Here is a 17263-nt window from a genome sequence, read left to right on the forward strand (position 1 = left end):
TGATGTTTACACCAAGGCCTTCTTTACTTCCCCAGACTAGCCAGTACCATTGCATAACAGAAACTGCACGGATAAACTGTAGCAATCACCACCGAGGGGGCCGGGAAACCAAGGGCTTACAGCAGAATCCCTCTGGGACAGCAGCTCTGTAAACTTATGCAAACAAGTCCTTCCAACGCGAAGGGCAAAATCCTGGCTGGGAGGACTGGGTCCCGGGGTACTCTCCGGTACTTGACCTTGCCATGGTCTCTGCTCTTCTCGGAACTTTTTGAAGAAGTTCCCTCATCTCCAAAATGGCGGAGCTGTCCTAAGCGAAGAGCCGGAAACTTCTCCCCCAACCCCCGGCTTTCACTCCGCCCCTGGAGGATGGGGCGGGGCGAGGCGAAGGTCAGGCCAGGAGTCGCCCCCCGCCCCCCGCTGGGCGGGGCCTTTCCTCCTTACTTCCCGCTCTCTCGCTTCACCGCGGTGAGGTCACGCGGGGGACGTCACGGGGTTGTGACGCCACTGAGGGGCGGGCTTCCGGGGAGGAAGGGGCGGGGCCTAGGCGGGCGACGCTTGCGCACTGGGCGCGGCGCGGGTGGAGGCGGAGGCGGTGGAGAAGCGAGAGGCGGCGGCGGCGGAGGCGGCGGCTAGGGGGGGGTGGGAGGGGGGGAGCGCGCGAGTGCTGAGTGAGTTTACCCGTATGAGGCGGTGAGAGGCCCGGGGCCTACTCAGAGGAGCGGGCGGCGCCGGCAGCAGCGGCCCCCCCTGGTCCCCGGGCCCGAAGGCGCGGCGGCGGCTCGGCGCGAGGAGGCGGGGAGCGGTGTTCGGCCCCAGACATGGAGGGCATGGACGTGGACCTGGACCCCGAGCTGATGCAGAAGTTCAGCTGTCTGGGCACCACCGACAAGGACGTGCTCATCTCCGAGTTCCAGCGGCTGCTCGGCTTCCAGCTCAACCCGGCCGGCTGCGCCTTCTTCCTGGACATGACCAACTGGTGAGCCGGCCTCGCCTCGCCGCGCCGGCGTTGGCAGCGGCCTCGGGGCCCCGAGGGAGGGGAGAGACACCCGAGCCCCGCGGCTGGGCGGGCCGGGCGGGCTCTGAGGGGCACCCCCTTTCCGGGGCGGGAAAGGCGTGGGGGGAAACCCTAAGGGCATGGGAGAAATTTGGGGGTTGAGCAGGTTCGAGAGGACGTACGAGGAGTGTTGGGGTCCACGGAAAGCAGGAGGGGCGGGAGAGATTGTGGGGAGGGTCCTGCGGTTCCGTGGAGTATTAGGGGCCGTGGAACGCGGGACGAGGAGAAAGACTTGAGCCTCAGGTTACGGGTAGACTTGGGAGGAAGAGGGCTTTGGTGTTGGCTAAGAGTAGAAAGCACAGGAAATCTGAATTTGGGGAGTGGAAAAAAGCTTCGCGTGTGGAGTTAGGGGTGAGGAAGACAGGGATGAGGGGGAAACTCCGGAGACGTGGAGGAACCTGGGGCTCGGGAATTAGGAGTAGAGAAGAACATATGTGTGTGGTGTGTGTGTGTCTGTGTGTGTACGTGTGTACGACTTTCGGAAGAGTTGTGCCAGGGAGGGGTGGGATCTACTAGTTACTACTAGTAACTAGTAGATTGGCTAATGGAGGACTGGGAGTATTAGACCTGGGGCAGTGTCTGGGAAAAACTAGGGAAAGTGAAGGAAAGGAGTTTATCTTGGGGAAGGGAACCTTTTGAGGGGACCAGGACCCTCTGCTCCAGAACGCTGGAATGGAGAGTTCTGGCCTTATCGGAGGGAAGCTGAGTGGGTAGATATTTGGGAAAACGGAGAACTTGGCTCAGGTTGGGAACCAAGTGTTTTTTGCTTGGAGTTTCCTTGTAGAAGACTGAAATTGGGGCAGAAGACCATGGCACTTAGACTAAAGGAGAGTTTCTTGGCTTTGGACGTAGCACTTGCTGTTTTTGATAAGCAAGGCTTCCTCCTGTTCTCTGAGGAGGGATTGTTGGGTTCACTCGGGGAGAGGGAGAAAGTGGAGGCCATTAGACTTCCTTTGAAAAGATTTTAGGTAAAGCAACTCATCTTTCTTTGGTCAAAAAGCCAGGGAATGAATGCCCTTTGCTCTCTGTGTTGGGCAGTCCCCTGACATGTGGAATCTTGTTTCTTTTGGCATCACTTGTACAACTAGCCTCCCCTTTATCCCATGCGCACTAAATGCCTCAGGCACGGCCAGAAAAAAAGAGAGGCTGTAAGCCTAGTCTTTATCCCATTCCTCATCTAGGAATGGGATAAAGACTATCCTGAAAGATGCTCATTTTACTAATGATGGGAACCTTGTAGTTGTGACTGCAAAGGGGATGTGTGAATTTTTTTTTCTTTCTGTGCAGCATCATTGGTCAGTTCTGTTATTTTAGCTTTAAAGTTGATTGTTATAGCAAGTGTGGGATTGAATTTCTAAAATGTTTAGAAAACTGAGGCATTGAATGCAGGAGCTAGTCTTTAGAATTAAAGAAGCATTTGTCAGCACCACTTGTATCTTTTATATCTCGGGTGATCTCAAGCAGGGACTCTAACCTCCAATACTTTTCTAAACACCAACCTATGGTGTTTAAATAGAGTGACAGGGATTACTGAAAACACTAAGAGGTATTATTACACTGATGAAATTTAGAAATAAAGCTATCTTGAGGAGGGTTGTTCTCTTGCCTGCCTTCTTTCCCACCAGGCTCTTTTTCTTCCTTGTTTACACTAGTTCAGCATAGGAAACTTGGCATATTGTTGCTGCCAGTTTGGTAGGGGAGGACCATTATTTCTCCCCACCCCCTTGTGAGTCAAACCCTGCTCTAATAAATTAGTTTTTAGTTCTTTAGAGTCAGTATTTATTAGCACAATTACTATGGCTACAAAACCAGTGTAATGAATTTTATATGCTTGAGGTGTGTGTGTGTGTGTTTAACAACTAGGATTGTTTGTTTTTAAGTGTTGTGAATGATGAGGCCCAGTGTGGATGAGAAAAAAAACAACAAAAATCATAGTTGCGTGATAAAATTTTATTTGAATTTTTAGAAAAGTTATTAGGTTCAAAGACACAGTGGCATATATTCTGATGAGATGTTATCTCTGTATAAAATAAGGTATGAACAAAGGAGTGAGCCATTAAAAAAGTGTATTCTGGTTTTAAAGCAGTTAGAAGTCAATAACTTCTTAGGAATCCAGGCAGTTAAGTGATAGCTTAGTTTTAAGCCACATTATTTTTTGGTTGAAGAAGTCATGTTTTTTATTTTCTTTGATTATAAAATGAAAAATCATTTGTGAACTGAAAGCAGTGAGGCTTGTTATTATTTTCTATGAAAGCAGTTAACTCAATAATCTAATATTGTGTTTTTGATTCCTATGTTGACCTGGCTAACCCTGTCTTGTTAGACTTTTGTTTTAAACAAATACCTGTCATAATTAACAAAATCTAGTTAAAAAATACATGCATGGATGCATACTTGTTAAAAAACTTGTTGTTTAAGTAAATCTCTAGAATCTAGAAATTTATTGTTTTAAGTGTCATTTAATGTCTAACCTGGGACCTGTTGAGATGGCCTAATACAGGTTGGCAGAATAGCTCTCAAACTGCTGTAGTTAACCTGTTGGGTTTAGGATAATTAACCTTCCTGTGACTTCATAAGTGCCTGCTTCTGGTTGTAATAAATAACCACCAGTCAGTTGTCTGATGACTGTTAAAAAATAATGCGGAAAATTAAAAAGTATTTTAAGCTCTGGCTGGGTGTCTGGGTTGGAGAGTCATCCATACACCAAAAATGGTGCCGGTTGCCCTAGCACAGTGATGGCGAACCTATGACACGCGTGTCAGCACTGACACGCGTAGCCATTTCTGATGACACGCGGCCGCATGCCGAGGATGAAACATTTGCTGCTCCTGAGGATGAAACGTTTGCGACTAGAGTCTTGGAGTTAGTTTTTTCCTCAAAGTGACACACTACCCGAGTTATGCTCAGTTTTTTGGCGAAGTTTGACACACCAAGCTCAAAAGGTTGTCCATCACTGCCCTAGCATTTTGGCTCAGTGGATAGAGCCTCGGCGCTTGGACTAAAGGATCGAGGGTTCCATTCTAGTCAAGGGCATGTACCTCAGTTGCAGGTTGCAGGCTCAATCCCCAGCCCTGGTCAGAACGCCTGTGGGAGGCAACCAATCGATGTGGCTCTCTCACATTAATGTTTCTCTCTCTCCCTGCCCCTTCTACTTTCTCTAAAAATCAATGGAAAGAGATCTTCCGGTGAAGATTAACAAAAACCCCCCCACAAAAAACAAAAAAACAAAACATGTTGCCTGTTGATCCCTGGTTGGGGATGTTTCTCTTTTTCTCTCCCTTCCTCTCTAAAAAATAAATGGAAAACATCCTCGAGTGAGAATTAAAATTTTTTTTTAAAAAAAATGAAGATTATGAGTCTCCTAAAATGAGTTGGAAAGACTGTTTTTGTTTTCCAAAGTAAGATGTTTGTTTGTTTGTAACAACTTTCTAAGAAGCTGTTGAAAAACTGGTTTAAACGGAATGTTTTGGCCTTATTAATTTTCTACCCTGTAAGCACAGATTTTTTTTTTTGGCTTATTCTTAGGTTAGGTGTGCATTATGTAGATATTTCTCTTTATTTATTTTAGAACCAAGTATCATTTCAGTTTAAGCATTTTTATAGTGTTTATATTTGAGCTGGCAGCCATGCTGCTGGGAATGGGTGGAATTGCCTCTAACAAAAGTAGTCAATTTTCTTTCTTTTTTTTTTTTTTATATTTCTTTATTGATTTCAGAGAGGAAGGGAGAAGGAGAGAGAGATAGAAACATCAATGATGAGAGAGAATCATTGATCGGCTGCCTCCCACACACCCCCTAGTGGGGATCAAGCCCGCAACCCAGGCATGTGCCCTTGGCCGGAATCGAACCTGGGACCCTTCAGTCCGCAGGCCGACGCTCTATCCACTGAGCCAAGCCGGCCAGGGCAAAAGTAGTCAATTTTCAATTCCCAATTTATGAGTGCATAAAATGAATAAAATGGTGTAGTGAATACACAGTATCTGAAGCCAAAGTGAAATGACTTGTAGATTAGTATATAATCTTTCTATAGCTGGAATATTTTTTATTGAATTTATTGGAGTGACATTGGTTAATAAAATTATATAGGTTTCAAGTTATAATTCTATAATACATCATCTGTATATTGTGTATTCGCCACCCTAAGTCAAGTCTCTTTTCATCACCATTTATCCCCCCCCCCTCTTCTACCTCCCCCCACTCTGTAGGTGGAGTATCTTGCAGTGATACTATTGGGCTGTGAATATAGAACCTGGATTTCTAAAATTGGAAGTTGGTTAAAGAGCTTCTGTAGTTCATTTCAGTTTTCCCTACAGAATTGCATATAACCCTTCCAAGAGAGCTTATTCTTATGTCTCTGAGGGCAGAAATTTGTATGATATCGTAATGTGTAATTACTTTTCTAATTAGAATTATGTCAAAACTTAAGTCTCTCTTACTACAATTTAAGCTTTTTTTTTAATTTGCTTATATCCACTTTAGAGATGGAGAATATCTAATGATCATTACCCTTAAGGGGCTAGAAAGCTTCTATTCAAATCACTAAAAGTTTCCAACCATTTGTAGTTTAAACACATTCAATTTAATGGTTTCTCATCCTTTAAGGTAGTCTAATACATTTATATATTTTTTTCAGGGGTAACTAACAGGAGTCAGAGGAGAGTTTACATATGATTTTTAAAAAGTTGTGGTAAAATATACATAACAAAATATTATTCTAACCAATTTTAAGTGTACAGTTCATTGTTAAGTAATGTAACCAAGCCCTGGTTGTTTTGGCTCAGGGGATGGAGTGTCAGCCTGCGGACTTGAGGGTTCCGGGTTCTGTTCCAGTCAGGGGCGCATGCGGGGGTTGCTGGCTCTATCCCCGGTGGGGGCGTGTGGGAGGTGGCCGATCAGTGATTCTCTCTCATCATTGATGTTTCTGTCTCTCTCTCCCTCTTCCTTCCTCTCTGAAGTCAATGAAAATATATTAAAAATTTTTTTTTAAAATTTACTTCTGGCCTTCAAAATCAGTTGTCTCTGTTATGTTTTTTAGATTGTTTATTGACGTTAGAGATAGTGGAAGAATGTTGCTTTGTTGTGCATTCATTGGTTGTTTCTTGTATGTGCCCTGATGAGAGGTTGAACGTGAAACCTTGACTTATCGGGATGACACTAACCAATTGAGGTACCCAGCCAGGGCTCTGTTATGTTTTTCTTTCTTCTTTTTTTAAATCCTCACCCAAGGATATTTTTCCATTGATTTTTTTTTTTTTTTTTTTTAGAGAGAGAGGAAGAGAGGGAAAGACAGAGAGAAATATTGATGTGAGAGAAACACGTCAATTGGTTGCTTCCTGCACGCACCCGACCAGGGCCTGGGCCGGCGAGGAGCCTGCAACCTAGGTACGTGCCCTTGACCAGAATAGAACCCAGGACCCTTGGGTCTGCAGGCCAACTCTCTATCCACTGAGCCAAACTGGTTAGGGCTTTTTTTTTTAAAAAAAATCTTTGTTGTTGAGAGTATTACAGATGTCCCCCCTCTTGCCTCTCATTGCCCCCTTTCACCCAGTTCCCACACAGCCCCAGGCCTTCACTACCCTATTGTCTGTGTCCATAGGTAATGCATACATGCATATATGATCTTTGTTTAATCTCTTCCCACTCCCCACCCCCCTTCCCTCTGAGAATCGTCAGTCTGTTCCATTTCCATGCCGATGATTCTACTTTATTCACCAGATTATTCTGTTAATTAGATTTCTTATTCGTTTGTTTTTATTTTTAGATTCAATTGTTGATAAGTATGTATTTGTAGCTATTTTGTTGTTCATATTTTTGAACTTCTTCTTCCTCTTCTTAAAGAATACCCTTCAACATTTCATGTAGTACTGGTTTGGCGGTGATGAACTCCTTCAGCTTTTTCTTGTCAGTGAAGCTCTTTATCTGACTGTCAATTCTAAATGATAGCTTTGCTGGGTAGAGTAATCTTGGTTGTAGGTCCTTGTTATTCATCACTTGGAATATTTCTTGCCACTCCCTTCTGGCCTGCAAAGTTTCTATTGAGAAATCAGCTGACAGTCGTATGGGCACTCCCTTGTAGGTAACTAACTGCTTTTCTCTTGCTGCTTTTAAGATTCTCTCTTTGTCTTTAACCCTTAGCATTTTAATTATGATGTGTCTTGGGGTGGGCCTCTTTGTGTTCCTCTTGTTTGGGACTCTTAACTTCCTGGACTTGTAAGTCTGTTTCTTTTACCAGGTAGTGGAAGTTTTCTGTCATCATTCTTATAATAGTTTTTCAATATCTTGCTCTTTCTCTTCTTCTTCTGGCATCCCCATAATTTGGATGTTGGTATGCTTGAAGTTGTCCCAGAGGCTCCTTACACTATTTTCATATTTTTGGATTCTTTTTTCTCTTCTGATTGGGTGTTTTTTGCTTCCTCATATTCCAAGTCGTTGATTTGATTCTTGGAATCCTCTACTCTACTGTTGAATCCCTGTAAATTATTCATTTCAGTTCAAGCTTGTCATACTCACAGCATGTGGCCCACCTGTCACGAGTTTGACATACTTGTTTCAGTTAGTGTATGCTTGCTTTCTAACTGGTTCTTTTTCATGTCTTTGACATTCTCACTAATATTCTTGTAAGTCTCACTAAGTCCCTTGAAGCTCTCATTAAGATCCTTGAGCAACCTTGAACTCTGTATCGAGTAGTTTGCTTGCTTCCATTTCATTTAGTGTGTGTGTGGTTTTTTCCCCTGGAGATTTCTTTTGTTCTTTCATCTGTGACATGTTTCTTTGTCTGCATTTTGGCGGCTTCCCTGTGTTTGTTTCTTTGTATTAGGCAGAGCTATTATGTCTCCTGGAATTGGTAGATTGGCCTTGGTGTGGTTCAGTGGCTCAGCTTCCCCAGTCACCTGAGCTGGGCACTCGAGGTGTGCCTCTGTGTGGGTTGTGTGCACAGTCTTGTTGTAGTTGAGCCTTGATTGCTGTTGGCGTCACTGGGAGTTGACCTCCAAGCCAATTGACTGTGAGGACCAGCTGTGACTACAGTGGAAGAGCTATTGTGTAGGAGACACCCTCTTGGAGCAGGACTTGCTTCAGTGGGGTTTTGGTGCTCACTCAGTCTGCCCCCTGCATGTGTCATGTGCAGATGTGTAGAATTGTAATCCAGTTGGTCTGAAGTTGTCCAGCAGGTGTACTGGCTCTGGGGCCACCTGGCAGGAGTTACAGAGGGATCTGCAGATGTCTGCTACCTGTATTGGGCTAGGAAGTGCCCAGGCGATGCCCAGCTGTGAAGCAAGGCAGGCTGGTGCTGGTGCCAGGTCATGGGCCTCTTATTGATAGGTTGGGACACACTGCTGCCAGCTGCTGCTTGTTTGATTGTAGGAAAGTCTGAAGCCTGAGCCAGGACAGGCCATTCATATGGAAAAGCAGCTGCAAACAGCTTGGGTGGTGCTGCAAGTTAGTGGGTCTGGGTCTCAGGGAATCACCAGGGCAGAGTGAACAGTGTGAGATATGCTGATGGAAACTCAGATATGGCTGCCAGTGAGCTCTGTGAATGGGGGAGGTCCCAGCACAGGAACAGTGACCCTTGTGAGCACCCCCGTCTGGGAGAATACCACCCCTGAGTTCCTGCCCTGGTGCCAGACAATCCAGTAGTTCCTCCTCATATGTCCCTGATTCTCCCAAAGCCACCCAGCACTAGAGCTCAGAGGGAGTGGGACTGTGTAAGTTTGTTTACCGGCCCTTTAAGAGGAACTGCCTGAGACTCTAGTAGCCTCTGCACTCACCCACAATCTCTGCTGGTTTTTACAGCCCGAAGTTATGGGTACTTCTCTTCCCAGCACTGGAACCCTGGGCTGAGGGGTCTGGTGTGGGGCTGGCACCCGTTGTTTCACACTGGAGGCCTCTGCAGTTGAGAATATCCCTCCTGATTAAAAAAATGCCAAATGTGAGTGATGGACCAAGCGGTTCTGTGCCTCTGCCCCTCCTACCAGTCTCAGTGTGCTTTCTTCTTTACTTCTCTAGTTGCAAGGTTTCCATTCAGCCAGATTTCAGGTGGTTCTGAACGATGGTTGTTCTGTATTTTAGTTTGTAATTTTGATGTGATTGTGGGAGGTGGCAAGTACCACCTTTTACCTACGTTGCCATCTTGGTTCTTTCTGGCTCTGTTATGTTTTTTAAAGTGAGTTGTACTTTAGCATTTATGACAAGAGGCAAATACAGGTAATGCTTCTAGATTTTTAGAGGACATTAGCTTAGGAGTTAGTACTGGCCTTATTTCTCAGTATAAGTAAAATATCTTTCACTAGAATATAGACATCGACTGTTTCTCTCCCTCCTAGCCATTAGGCTAGGGTTTTGCAGTTTGAGTGTTGCAATATCTTAGGTTGCCTCCAGGTATCTTTAGGAAGCAGTATTTTGTGGAATACTATATATCTGTGCCCGTCATGGATGGAACAGGTATTTTCTAGAAAACTAACTTGGGAAAACATTTTTGTAAAACAGTGACCTGTTGACTATCTCAGCATTGTCAAAGGCAAGAAAATAAATCAAATAAAATAAAGTTAAATCAGAATCTAGATGTGAAAATGTAGTATATCATCTCACAGTGCCTCCCCTGGTTGGTCTTAATCCATTTCTCAGTCACCTGCAATGCTAAATGAGTTTCTGATTTACTCTCTGGGTTACATGTGTGAATCTAGGAAAAGTCCCTTTATGACAGACAAAACTTGATATTAATACTAGTTTTCTTAAAAAATGTGTGCCAAAGCTGATTGATATTTCTCTCTCATCAATGTTTCTGACTCTCTCTATCCCTCTCCCTTCCTCTCTGTAAAAATCAATGAAATATATATTTTAAAAAAAAATGTGTGCCAAGCAGCAGTTTTAGGATTGTATGATATTCAGTGATAGAGTGTTGTACATTCTATTACATTTTTAAGGTTTGGAGTTCTTGCTTTGGACATTCTTTTTTTTTTTAATCCTCACCCAAGGATATTTTTCCATTGGTTTTCAGAGAGAGTGGGAGAGAGGGAAAGACAGAGAGAAACATTGATGAGAGAAACGCATCGATTGGTTGCCTCCTGCATGTGCCCCTACCAGGGCCTGGGCCGGGGAGGAGCCTGCAACCAATGCCCTTGACTGGAATCGAAACCAGGACCCTTCGGTCTGCAGGCCGATGCTCTATCCACTGAGCAAAACTGGCTAGGCAGTACTTCATTCCTTTTTATTGGTGAACAATATTCCAGTGTATGGTTATACCACAAATGGTCCATTCATATATTGGTGAACACTTAAGCCATTTCCACCCTTTGGCTGTTGTGTATAGTGCTGCTGTGAGCATGTGTGTACATGTATTTCTTTAAGTGCCTGTTTTCAGTTCTTTTGGGTATATACCTAACAGTTGAGTTGTTGGGTCTTATGGTAATTCTATGTTTAACTTTTGAGGAACCACCAAACTTTTCCACAGTGACTGAATCATTTTACATTCCCCCTAGCAATGTAGGAGGGTTTTTCCACACCCTTATCAACACTTATTTTCCTTTTTTTAATTACAGCCATTCTAATGGGTATGAAATGGTACCTCATTGTGAATTTGATTGGCATTTCTCTAATTACCAATGGTATTAATGTCTTTTCATATACTTGTTGGCCATTTAGATATATTCTTTGAAGAATGTCTATTCAAGTCCATTGCTTTTTTAAACACTGGGTTGTCTTTTTGTTGTAAGAGTTTTTTATATATTCTGTATACTAGACTCTTATATGTGATTTGCAGATATTTTCTCCCATTCAATAGGTGTCTTTCATTTTCTTGGTAACGTCCTTTAATACACAAATCTTTTTAATTTTGATGAGGTCCAATTTATCTAATTTTTTGTTGTTGCTTGTGCTTTTGGTATTATATCTAATAATCCATTGCCAATCTAAGATTATGAAGATTTACCTATGTTTTACTCTAAGAGTTTAATGTTTTTTGTTCTTATATGTAGGTCATTGATTCATTTTGAGTTAATTTTTGTATATGTTGTGAGGTAGGAGTTCAACTTCATTCTATAGAGTTTAAATTTTTGTCATGTTATATGCTCTGGGACAGGCTTCTCATTAACTCTACATTAAAAATATTCTTTACTTGTATTACATGTATATTTTACTCTCTTAGCTATCACTAAAACTTGGGCCAGAAAAGAGTGCAGATTGACTAATGGGGAGGAAAAACTTCCAGGTGGCCTATTAGGCACCCCAAACTAAATGTGTTTAAAAGGTCACTTTATCCTCTTCCCCATCCCCAACCAGCTTTTCTTCTGACTTTTCCCTGTTCTCTTAATAGCTTCAATGTTCCCCCAAGCATTAGGCTTGAACTGAGTTATTTCCAATGCCCTCTTTTTCCTGGACACCCCAGATCATTTGCCAAACCCAGTTCATTTCCACTCTGCAGTGCACCTCCCAACTGTTTCTTTTTTCCATTCCTTCTGCCACCACTTTAGTTTGTAGATTGTGTTACTACTCAAACAGGGTAACATAGGAATAGTTTCATATTGGTTTTCTCCACCGGGCTTTCTTGCTTCTAGTCCATTTTATGGACATATTACTACCAGATCAATCTTTCTAAGTCACAGCTTTGAGCTGGGTCCTTCTTTTCTCAGCAATCTTTAAACAGTGTGTGTACCAGAGAGAGAGCAGAGAGCTTTAGCTTGACATTCAGGGTCCTCCAAAGATTGATTCCAGCTTGTCTGCCTCTACCTTTCTGTCATGTCTTTGTGCTGAACTCCTCTTTTTTTGTGCCCCATTCAAACTGGTCTGCTGCTCATTTCCAGGTACATACTTTTGCTTTCCCAATTTAAAACTTTTTTCTTTTATCTAGAATGCTGCTTTTTCCTCTCTTTATGTCTCATGAAATACTATTGCTTTTTGTAACATCATTTGCAATACACACCCCTTAACAGCCTTCTCCCTAAGCATCTGATGCAATGCTTTGTATATAGTAGATGCTCAGCAAATATTTCTTGAGGTCATGAATGAAGAGATGGGAGTAAAGGCTTCATTTTAATGGAAATGTTCAAGTATAGTGCTGTTAAAAGAAACAAAGTCCTACAAACTAAGCTCCTTTTCAGGCTTTTTTGTTTGTAGGTTTGAGCATGAGATTTAAATGTTGCTAATAATTTCTACATGACTTGAAAGGGAATTAATATATAAGTAACAATAAGAATATTATTTCTGGAAGCAATTTGAGTCCTGTAAAGATTCGCCCCACCTTATCTACCAACCTTTCCAGGCATATTTTCTTGTACTGCATACTCTTTGTAAGTCAGTTTATGAGAAAATTTATTCAAATTAGGTATCATTTAGTTATTTAGATGTGAATGGAGAATAATATTTTGCAAACTCTCTAAAGTTCTCTTTGATCTTTGCCAGTGTTTTTCATTGAGGAAAAACTTTAAAGAGTAATATAAGCACATAATAAGTTTAAACAGTTTAGAAGGTTCTAAACAGAGGTTTCAATCTAAAATGTCTATAGTTGCCCTAGCCGGTTTGGCTCAGTGGATAGAACGTTGGCCTGTGGACTGAAGGGTCCCAGGCTCGATTCCGGCCAAGGGCACAGGCCTGGGTTGCGGGATCGATCCCCAGTAGGGGGTGTGCAGGAAAGGCGGCCCATCAGTGATTTTCTCTCATCATTGATGTTTCTCTCTCTCTCTCCCTTTCTCTCTCTCTCCCTTCCTCCCTCTCTGAAATCAATAAAAATATATTAAAAATAAAACAAAAAATAAAATAAAAAGCCTATAGTTGCCAGGTGGGGAACATGAATAATCAAAGTGTGTGTGAACTGAAAGCACTTGCCTTTTTTAAAGAGGGTACCTGATTCTTGCCTTATGTCAAATGCTGCCATGCTGGAATGGGGGCCCAGTGTTCTTACAGATTCCCCCCACCCCCACCCAAGAGTGAGAAATTCAGATTTTTATGGGAAATTTTCTGATTTTCAGATTTTGACAACTAATTTAAATATTTATAAAACTCTATGTGGGCCAAAATAAAGCAACACACGTAGGTAAAATATGGTGCTTGGGCCACTAATTTGCAGTCTTTAGATAAAAAGTGAAAAGCAAAAATCCTCTCTGCTTTCCAGATATAGCCACTACTATTTCTTTTGTACCTTTTAGAGAATTTCCATGTCTATAGAATTCTACGTAGATATGTACACACACACACACACACACAGAGAGAGAGAATTTTCTGTGCATATGTATACGTATATATGCACAATGGTATTGCAATTTGAGTAATTGTATTTTTCTGTTCAGAGTAGTGGGTACCATGGTCCTTGTACATCCTTTGCTTCAGTAGGAAGGGAAATTAGTTGTCAAGGTATTTAGATATCCTGATCAAAAAGATGCTTTTTAATCAACAATGTAGAGGTGGACTTTGGTCTCTTCAAATACAGTAGAATTTCTTCATTGTATTAAACAACAGGCTCTCATCCAGTAATTACATATAATTATTAAAACTTTGTTTTGCTGTGTTAAGAGGAAAGTGTGTTAAGTAAGCTACCTAGTAATTTGCTCATTTGAATTTACTTACTAGAGATATTGTCAGGTAAGTTGAACTTTTTAGGGACCCAAAATGCAACAAGACTGAAATTCACTGAAGAGATGTAACTCTTTATTAAATCTCTTGTGCAGATGAAACTAATTTTTCACTTGTTGGAAGGGCAATTAATATTGTAAGTGGTTTTTCTAATGATTTGCCAAAGTTAATATGTATCTTGGGGGCAGGGGTGACAGTTTATTCCAAATATGGAATGCATCCCCACTGAATTTACTAAAAGATTCATTTTAAAAAATGAACAGTTGTGTTTTCTTACGATGTTTGAGCTGTAGATCTATAAAGTGTTTCTGAGGGTTCACACTTGAATTATTATGCTTGAGGTCAGTGATTCACAGCCTATTGTGGAGCAAGAACCTATTAATGATTGATTGAATGATACAAGATGTCCTTCTAATGTGCTTTGTCATTAGCATTTATTTTGTAAAGTAAATTTTGCTTTTTAATTTTTTTTAATACTTTAATAACAGTCTTTGAAAGAATGGGAATAACTGGCTGAATAATAGGGTTTGCATATAACTATAACTGGGAATGAGTGCCTTTTTACATTTTTTCAAATTTAAAAATATTTATAAAAGGATTTATGTCGTGATAAAACTGTCATAAATAAAATAGTTAAGTTAAAAGTGCCAATAAGCAAAAAGAAAACAAAAATAAATCATACTCACAGGACTGAGAGATAAACAATTTTAACTTTTTGATCTATATCTTAAACTAGTGTGTGTATGTGTTTGTGTGTGTGTGTTTTACACACTGGTTTCTAGGGCTGCCATAACAAATTCCAACAAACTGGGTGGCGTGAAACAAATTTATTTTCTTAGAGTTCTGGAGGCTAGACATTTGAGATCAAGGCATCAGCGGGTCATGCTCCCTCTGAAGGACCTAGGGAAGAAACCTTCATTACCTCCTAGCTCCTATGGCTCCTGGCATTTCTTGGTGTCCCATGGCCTGTAGCTGCATACTTCATAATCTCTGCCTCAGTAGCCACGTGACCTTCTTCCTTTGTGTGTCTCCAGATCTCCTACTCCTTCGAAGGACACCAGTCAGTTGGATTTAGGGCCCAACCCAATCTAGTATGACCTTGTTACTAATTACATCTGTAAAGACTGTTTCCAAATAAGGTTATGTTCTGAGGTTTGGGTGGATGTGAATTTTGGGGGACACTCTTCAGTATACTAGTACACACTGTTAATAATCTGTTTTCCCTTAATCTCTTATGATCATTTTCCCATTAATATGATTTTACACTCTTTTTTTTTTTAAATTTCTTTATTGATTAAGGTGTCACATATTTGTCCTCATCCCCCCATTCCCATCCCACACCCCTCCCCATGGATGCCCCAACCCTCTGTTGAACTTAAGCATTGGTTAGGCTCATATGCATGCACACAAGACCTTTGGTTGATCTCTCCCCCCTCCCCCCACCCTCCCCTGTCCTCCCTCTGAGGCCCGATAGTCCGATCGATGCCTCCTTGTTTCTGGTTCTGTTCTTGTTCATCAGTCTATGTTGTTCATCATTTCCCCTAGATGAGCGAAATCATGTGTCACTAGAGATATACTTATAAGAATTGAATGTGCGACGAGCAATAATAGTTATGCTGACAGGCAAATGAATCAGTCTGTAGTGAGTTTCTTTCTGGACCAATAGTTCTTTTGAGACCCAATATCAATGTCCACCAGTTCCTTATGTGTACATGTCGGCACTGACCCCTCAGCTCTGGATGGTGGACAAATGGTGGTAATGCAGGTCCGACTCCCTCTGGTTTGGTCTCGGCCGGATCCAGGGGCACGGCTTCACCCGGATCCAGGGGCCCACGGCCTCACCCGGACCCGGGATCCAGCCTCACCCGGATCTAGGGGCACACGGCCTCGCCCAGACCCAGGATTCAGCTTCATCCGGACCCAGGGGCGCATGGCCTCACCCGGACCCAGGGTCGCGTGGCCTCACCCGGATCCAGGGGCCCACGGCCTCACCCGGACCCGGGACCCAGGCTCACCCGGATCCAGGGGCCCACGGTCTCACCCGGACCCGGGACCCAGGCTCACCCGGATCCAGGGGCCCACGGCCTCACCCGGACCCGGGACCCAGGCTCACCCGGATCCAGGGGCCCACGGCCTCACCCGGACCCGGGGCCCAGGCTCACCCGGATCCAGGGGCCCACGGCCTCACCCGGACCCGGGGCCCAGGCTCACCCGGATCCAGGGGCCCACGGCCTCACCCGGACCCGGGGCCCAGGCTCACCCGGATCCAGGGGCCCACGGCCTCACCCGGACCCGGGGCCCAGGCTCACCCGGATCCAGGGGCCCACGGCCTCACCCGGACCCGGGGCCCAGGCTCACCCGGATCCAGGGGCCCACGGCCTCACCCGGACCCGGGGCCTCACCCGGACCCGGGGCCCAGGCTCACCCGGATCCAGGGGCCCACGGCCTCACCCGGACCCGGGGCCAGGCTCACCCGGATCCAGGGGCCTCACCCGGATCCAGGGGCCTCACCCAGACCCGGGGCCCAGGCTTACCCGGACCCGGGGCCTCACCCGGACCCGGGGCCCAGGCTCACCCGGATCCAGGGGCCCACGGCCTCACCCGGACCCGGGGCCCAGGCTCACCCGGATCCAGGGGCCCACGGCCTCACCCGGACCCGGGGCCCAGGCTCACCCGGATCCAGGGGCCCACGGCCTCACCCGGACCCGGGGCCCAGGCTCACCCGGATCCAGGGGCCCACGGCCTCACCCGGACCCGGGGCCCAGGCTCACCCGGATCCAGGGGCCCACGGCCTCACTCGGACCCGGGGCCCAGGCTCACCCGGATCCAGGGGCCCACGGCCTCACCCGGACCCGGGGCCTCACCCGGACCCGGGGCCCAGGCTCACCCGGATCCAGGGGCCCACGGCCTCACCCGGACCCGGGGCCAGGCTCACCCGGATCCAGAGGCCTCACCCGGATCCAGGGGCCTCACCCGGACCCGGGGCCCAGGCTTACCCGGATCCGGGGCCTCACCCGGACCCGGGGCCCAGGCTCACCCGGATCCAGGGGCCCACGGCCTCACCCGGACCCGGGGCCCAGGCTCACCCGGATCCAGGGGCCCACGGCCTCACCCGGACCCGGGGCCCAGGCTTACCCGGATCCAGGGGCCCACGGCCTCGCCCGGACCCGGGGCCCAGGCTCACCCGGATTCAGGGGCCCACGGCCTCGCCCGGACCCGGGGCCAGGCTCACCCGGATCCAGGGGCCCACGGCCTCGCCCGGACCCGGGACCCAGGCTCACCCGGATCCAGGGGCCCACGGCCTCGCCCGGACCCGGGACCCAGGCTCACCCGGATCCAGGGGCCCACGGCCTCGCCCGGACCCGGGGCACGTGGCCTCACCCGGATCCAGGGGCCCACGGCCTCGCCCGGACCCAGGGGCACGTGGCCTCACCCGGACCCAGGGGCCCACAGCCTCGCCCGGACCCAGGGGCACGTGGCCTCACCCGGACCCAGGGGCGCACGGCCTCGCCCGGACCCAGGGGCACGTGGCCTCACCCGGACCCGGGGCCCAGCCTTACCCTGACCCAGTTCCCAGCCTCACCCGGACCCAGGGGCACGTGGCTTCACCCGGATCCGGGACCCAGCGGGGTTTCATCTTCTTGATCCC

General features: G+C 45.8%; 1 protein-coding gene across 2 annotated transcripts in view; it reads left to right on the forward strand.

The window, feature by feature from the left end:
- Positions 1 to 661: 661 nt before the first annotated feature.
- ILRUN (inflammation and lipid regulator with UBA-like and NBR1-like domains) overlaps positions 662 to 17263 on the forward strand; it is a 111449-nt gene continuing 94847 nt past the window's right edge. For both annotated transcript variants that reach the window (XM_079780009.1, XM_079780010.1), the window contains exon 1: positions 662 to 976. In XM_079780009.1, the coding sequence (XP_079636135.1) occupies positions 819 to 976 (158 nt within the window). In that variant the 5' untranslated portion in view covers positions 662 to 818. The remainder of the gene's footprint in view (positions 977 to 17263) is intronic.

This window comes from Cnephaeus nilssonii, assembly GCF_951640355.1.
Source record: "Cnephaeus nilssonii genome assembly, chromosome: 9".
NCBI classification, from domain to species: domain Eukaryota; kingdom Metazoa; phylum Chordata; class Mammalia; order Chiroptera; family Vespertilionidae; genus Cnephaeus; species Cnephaeus nilssonii.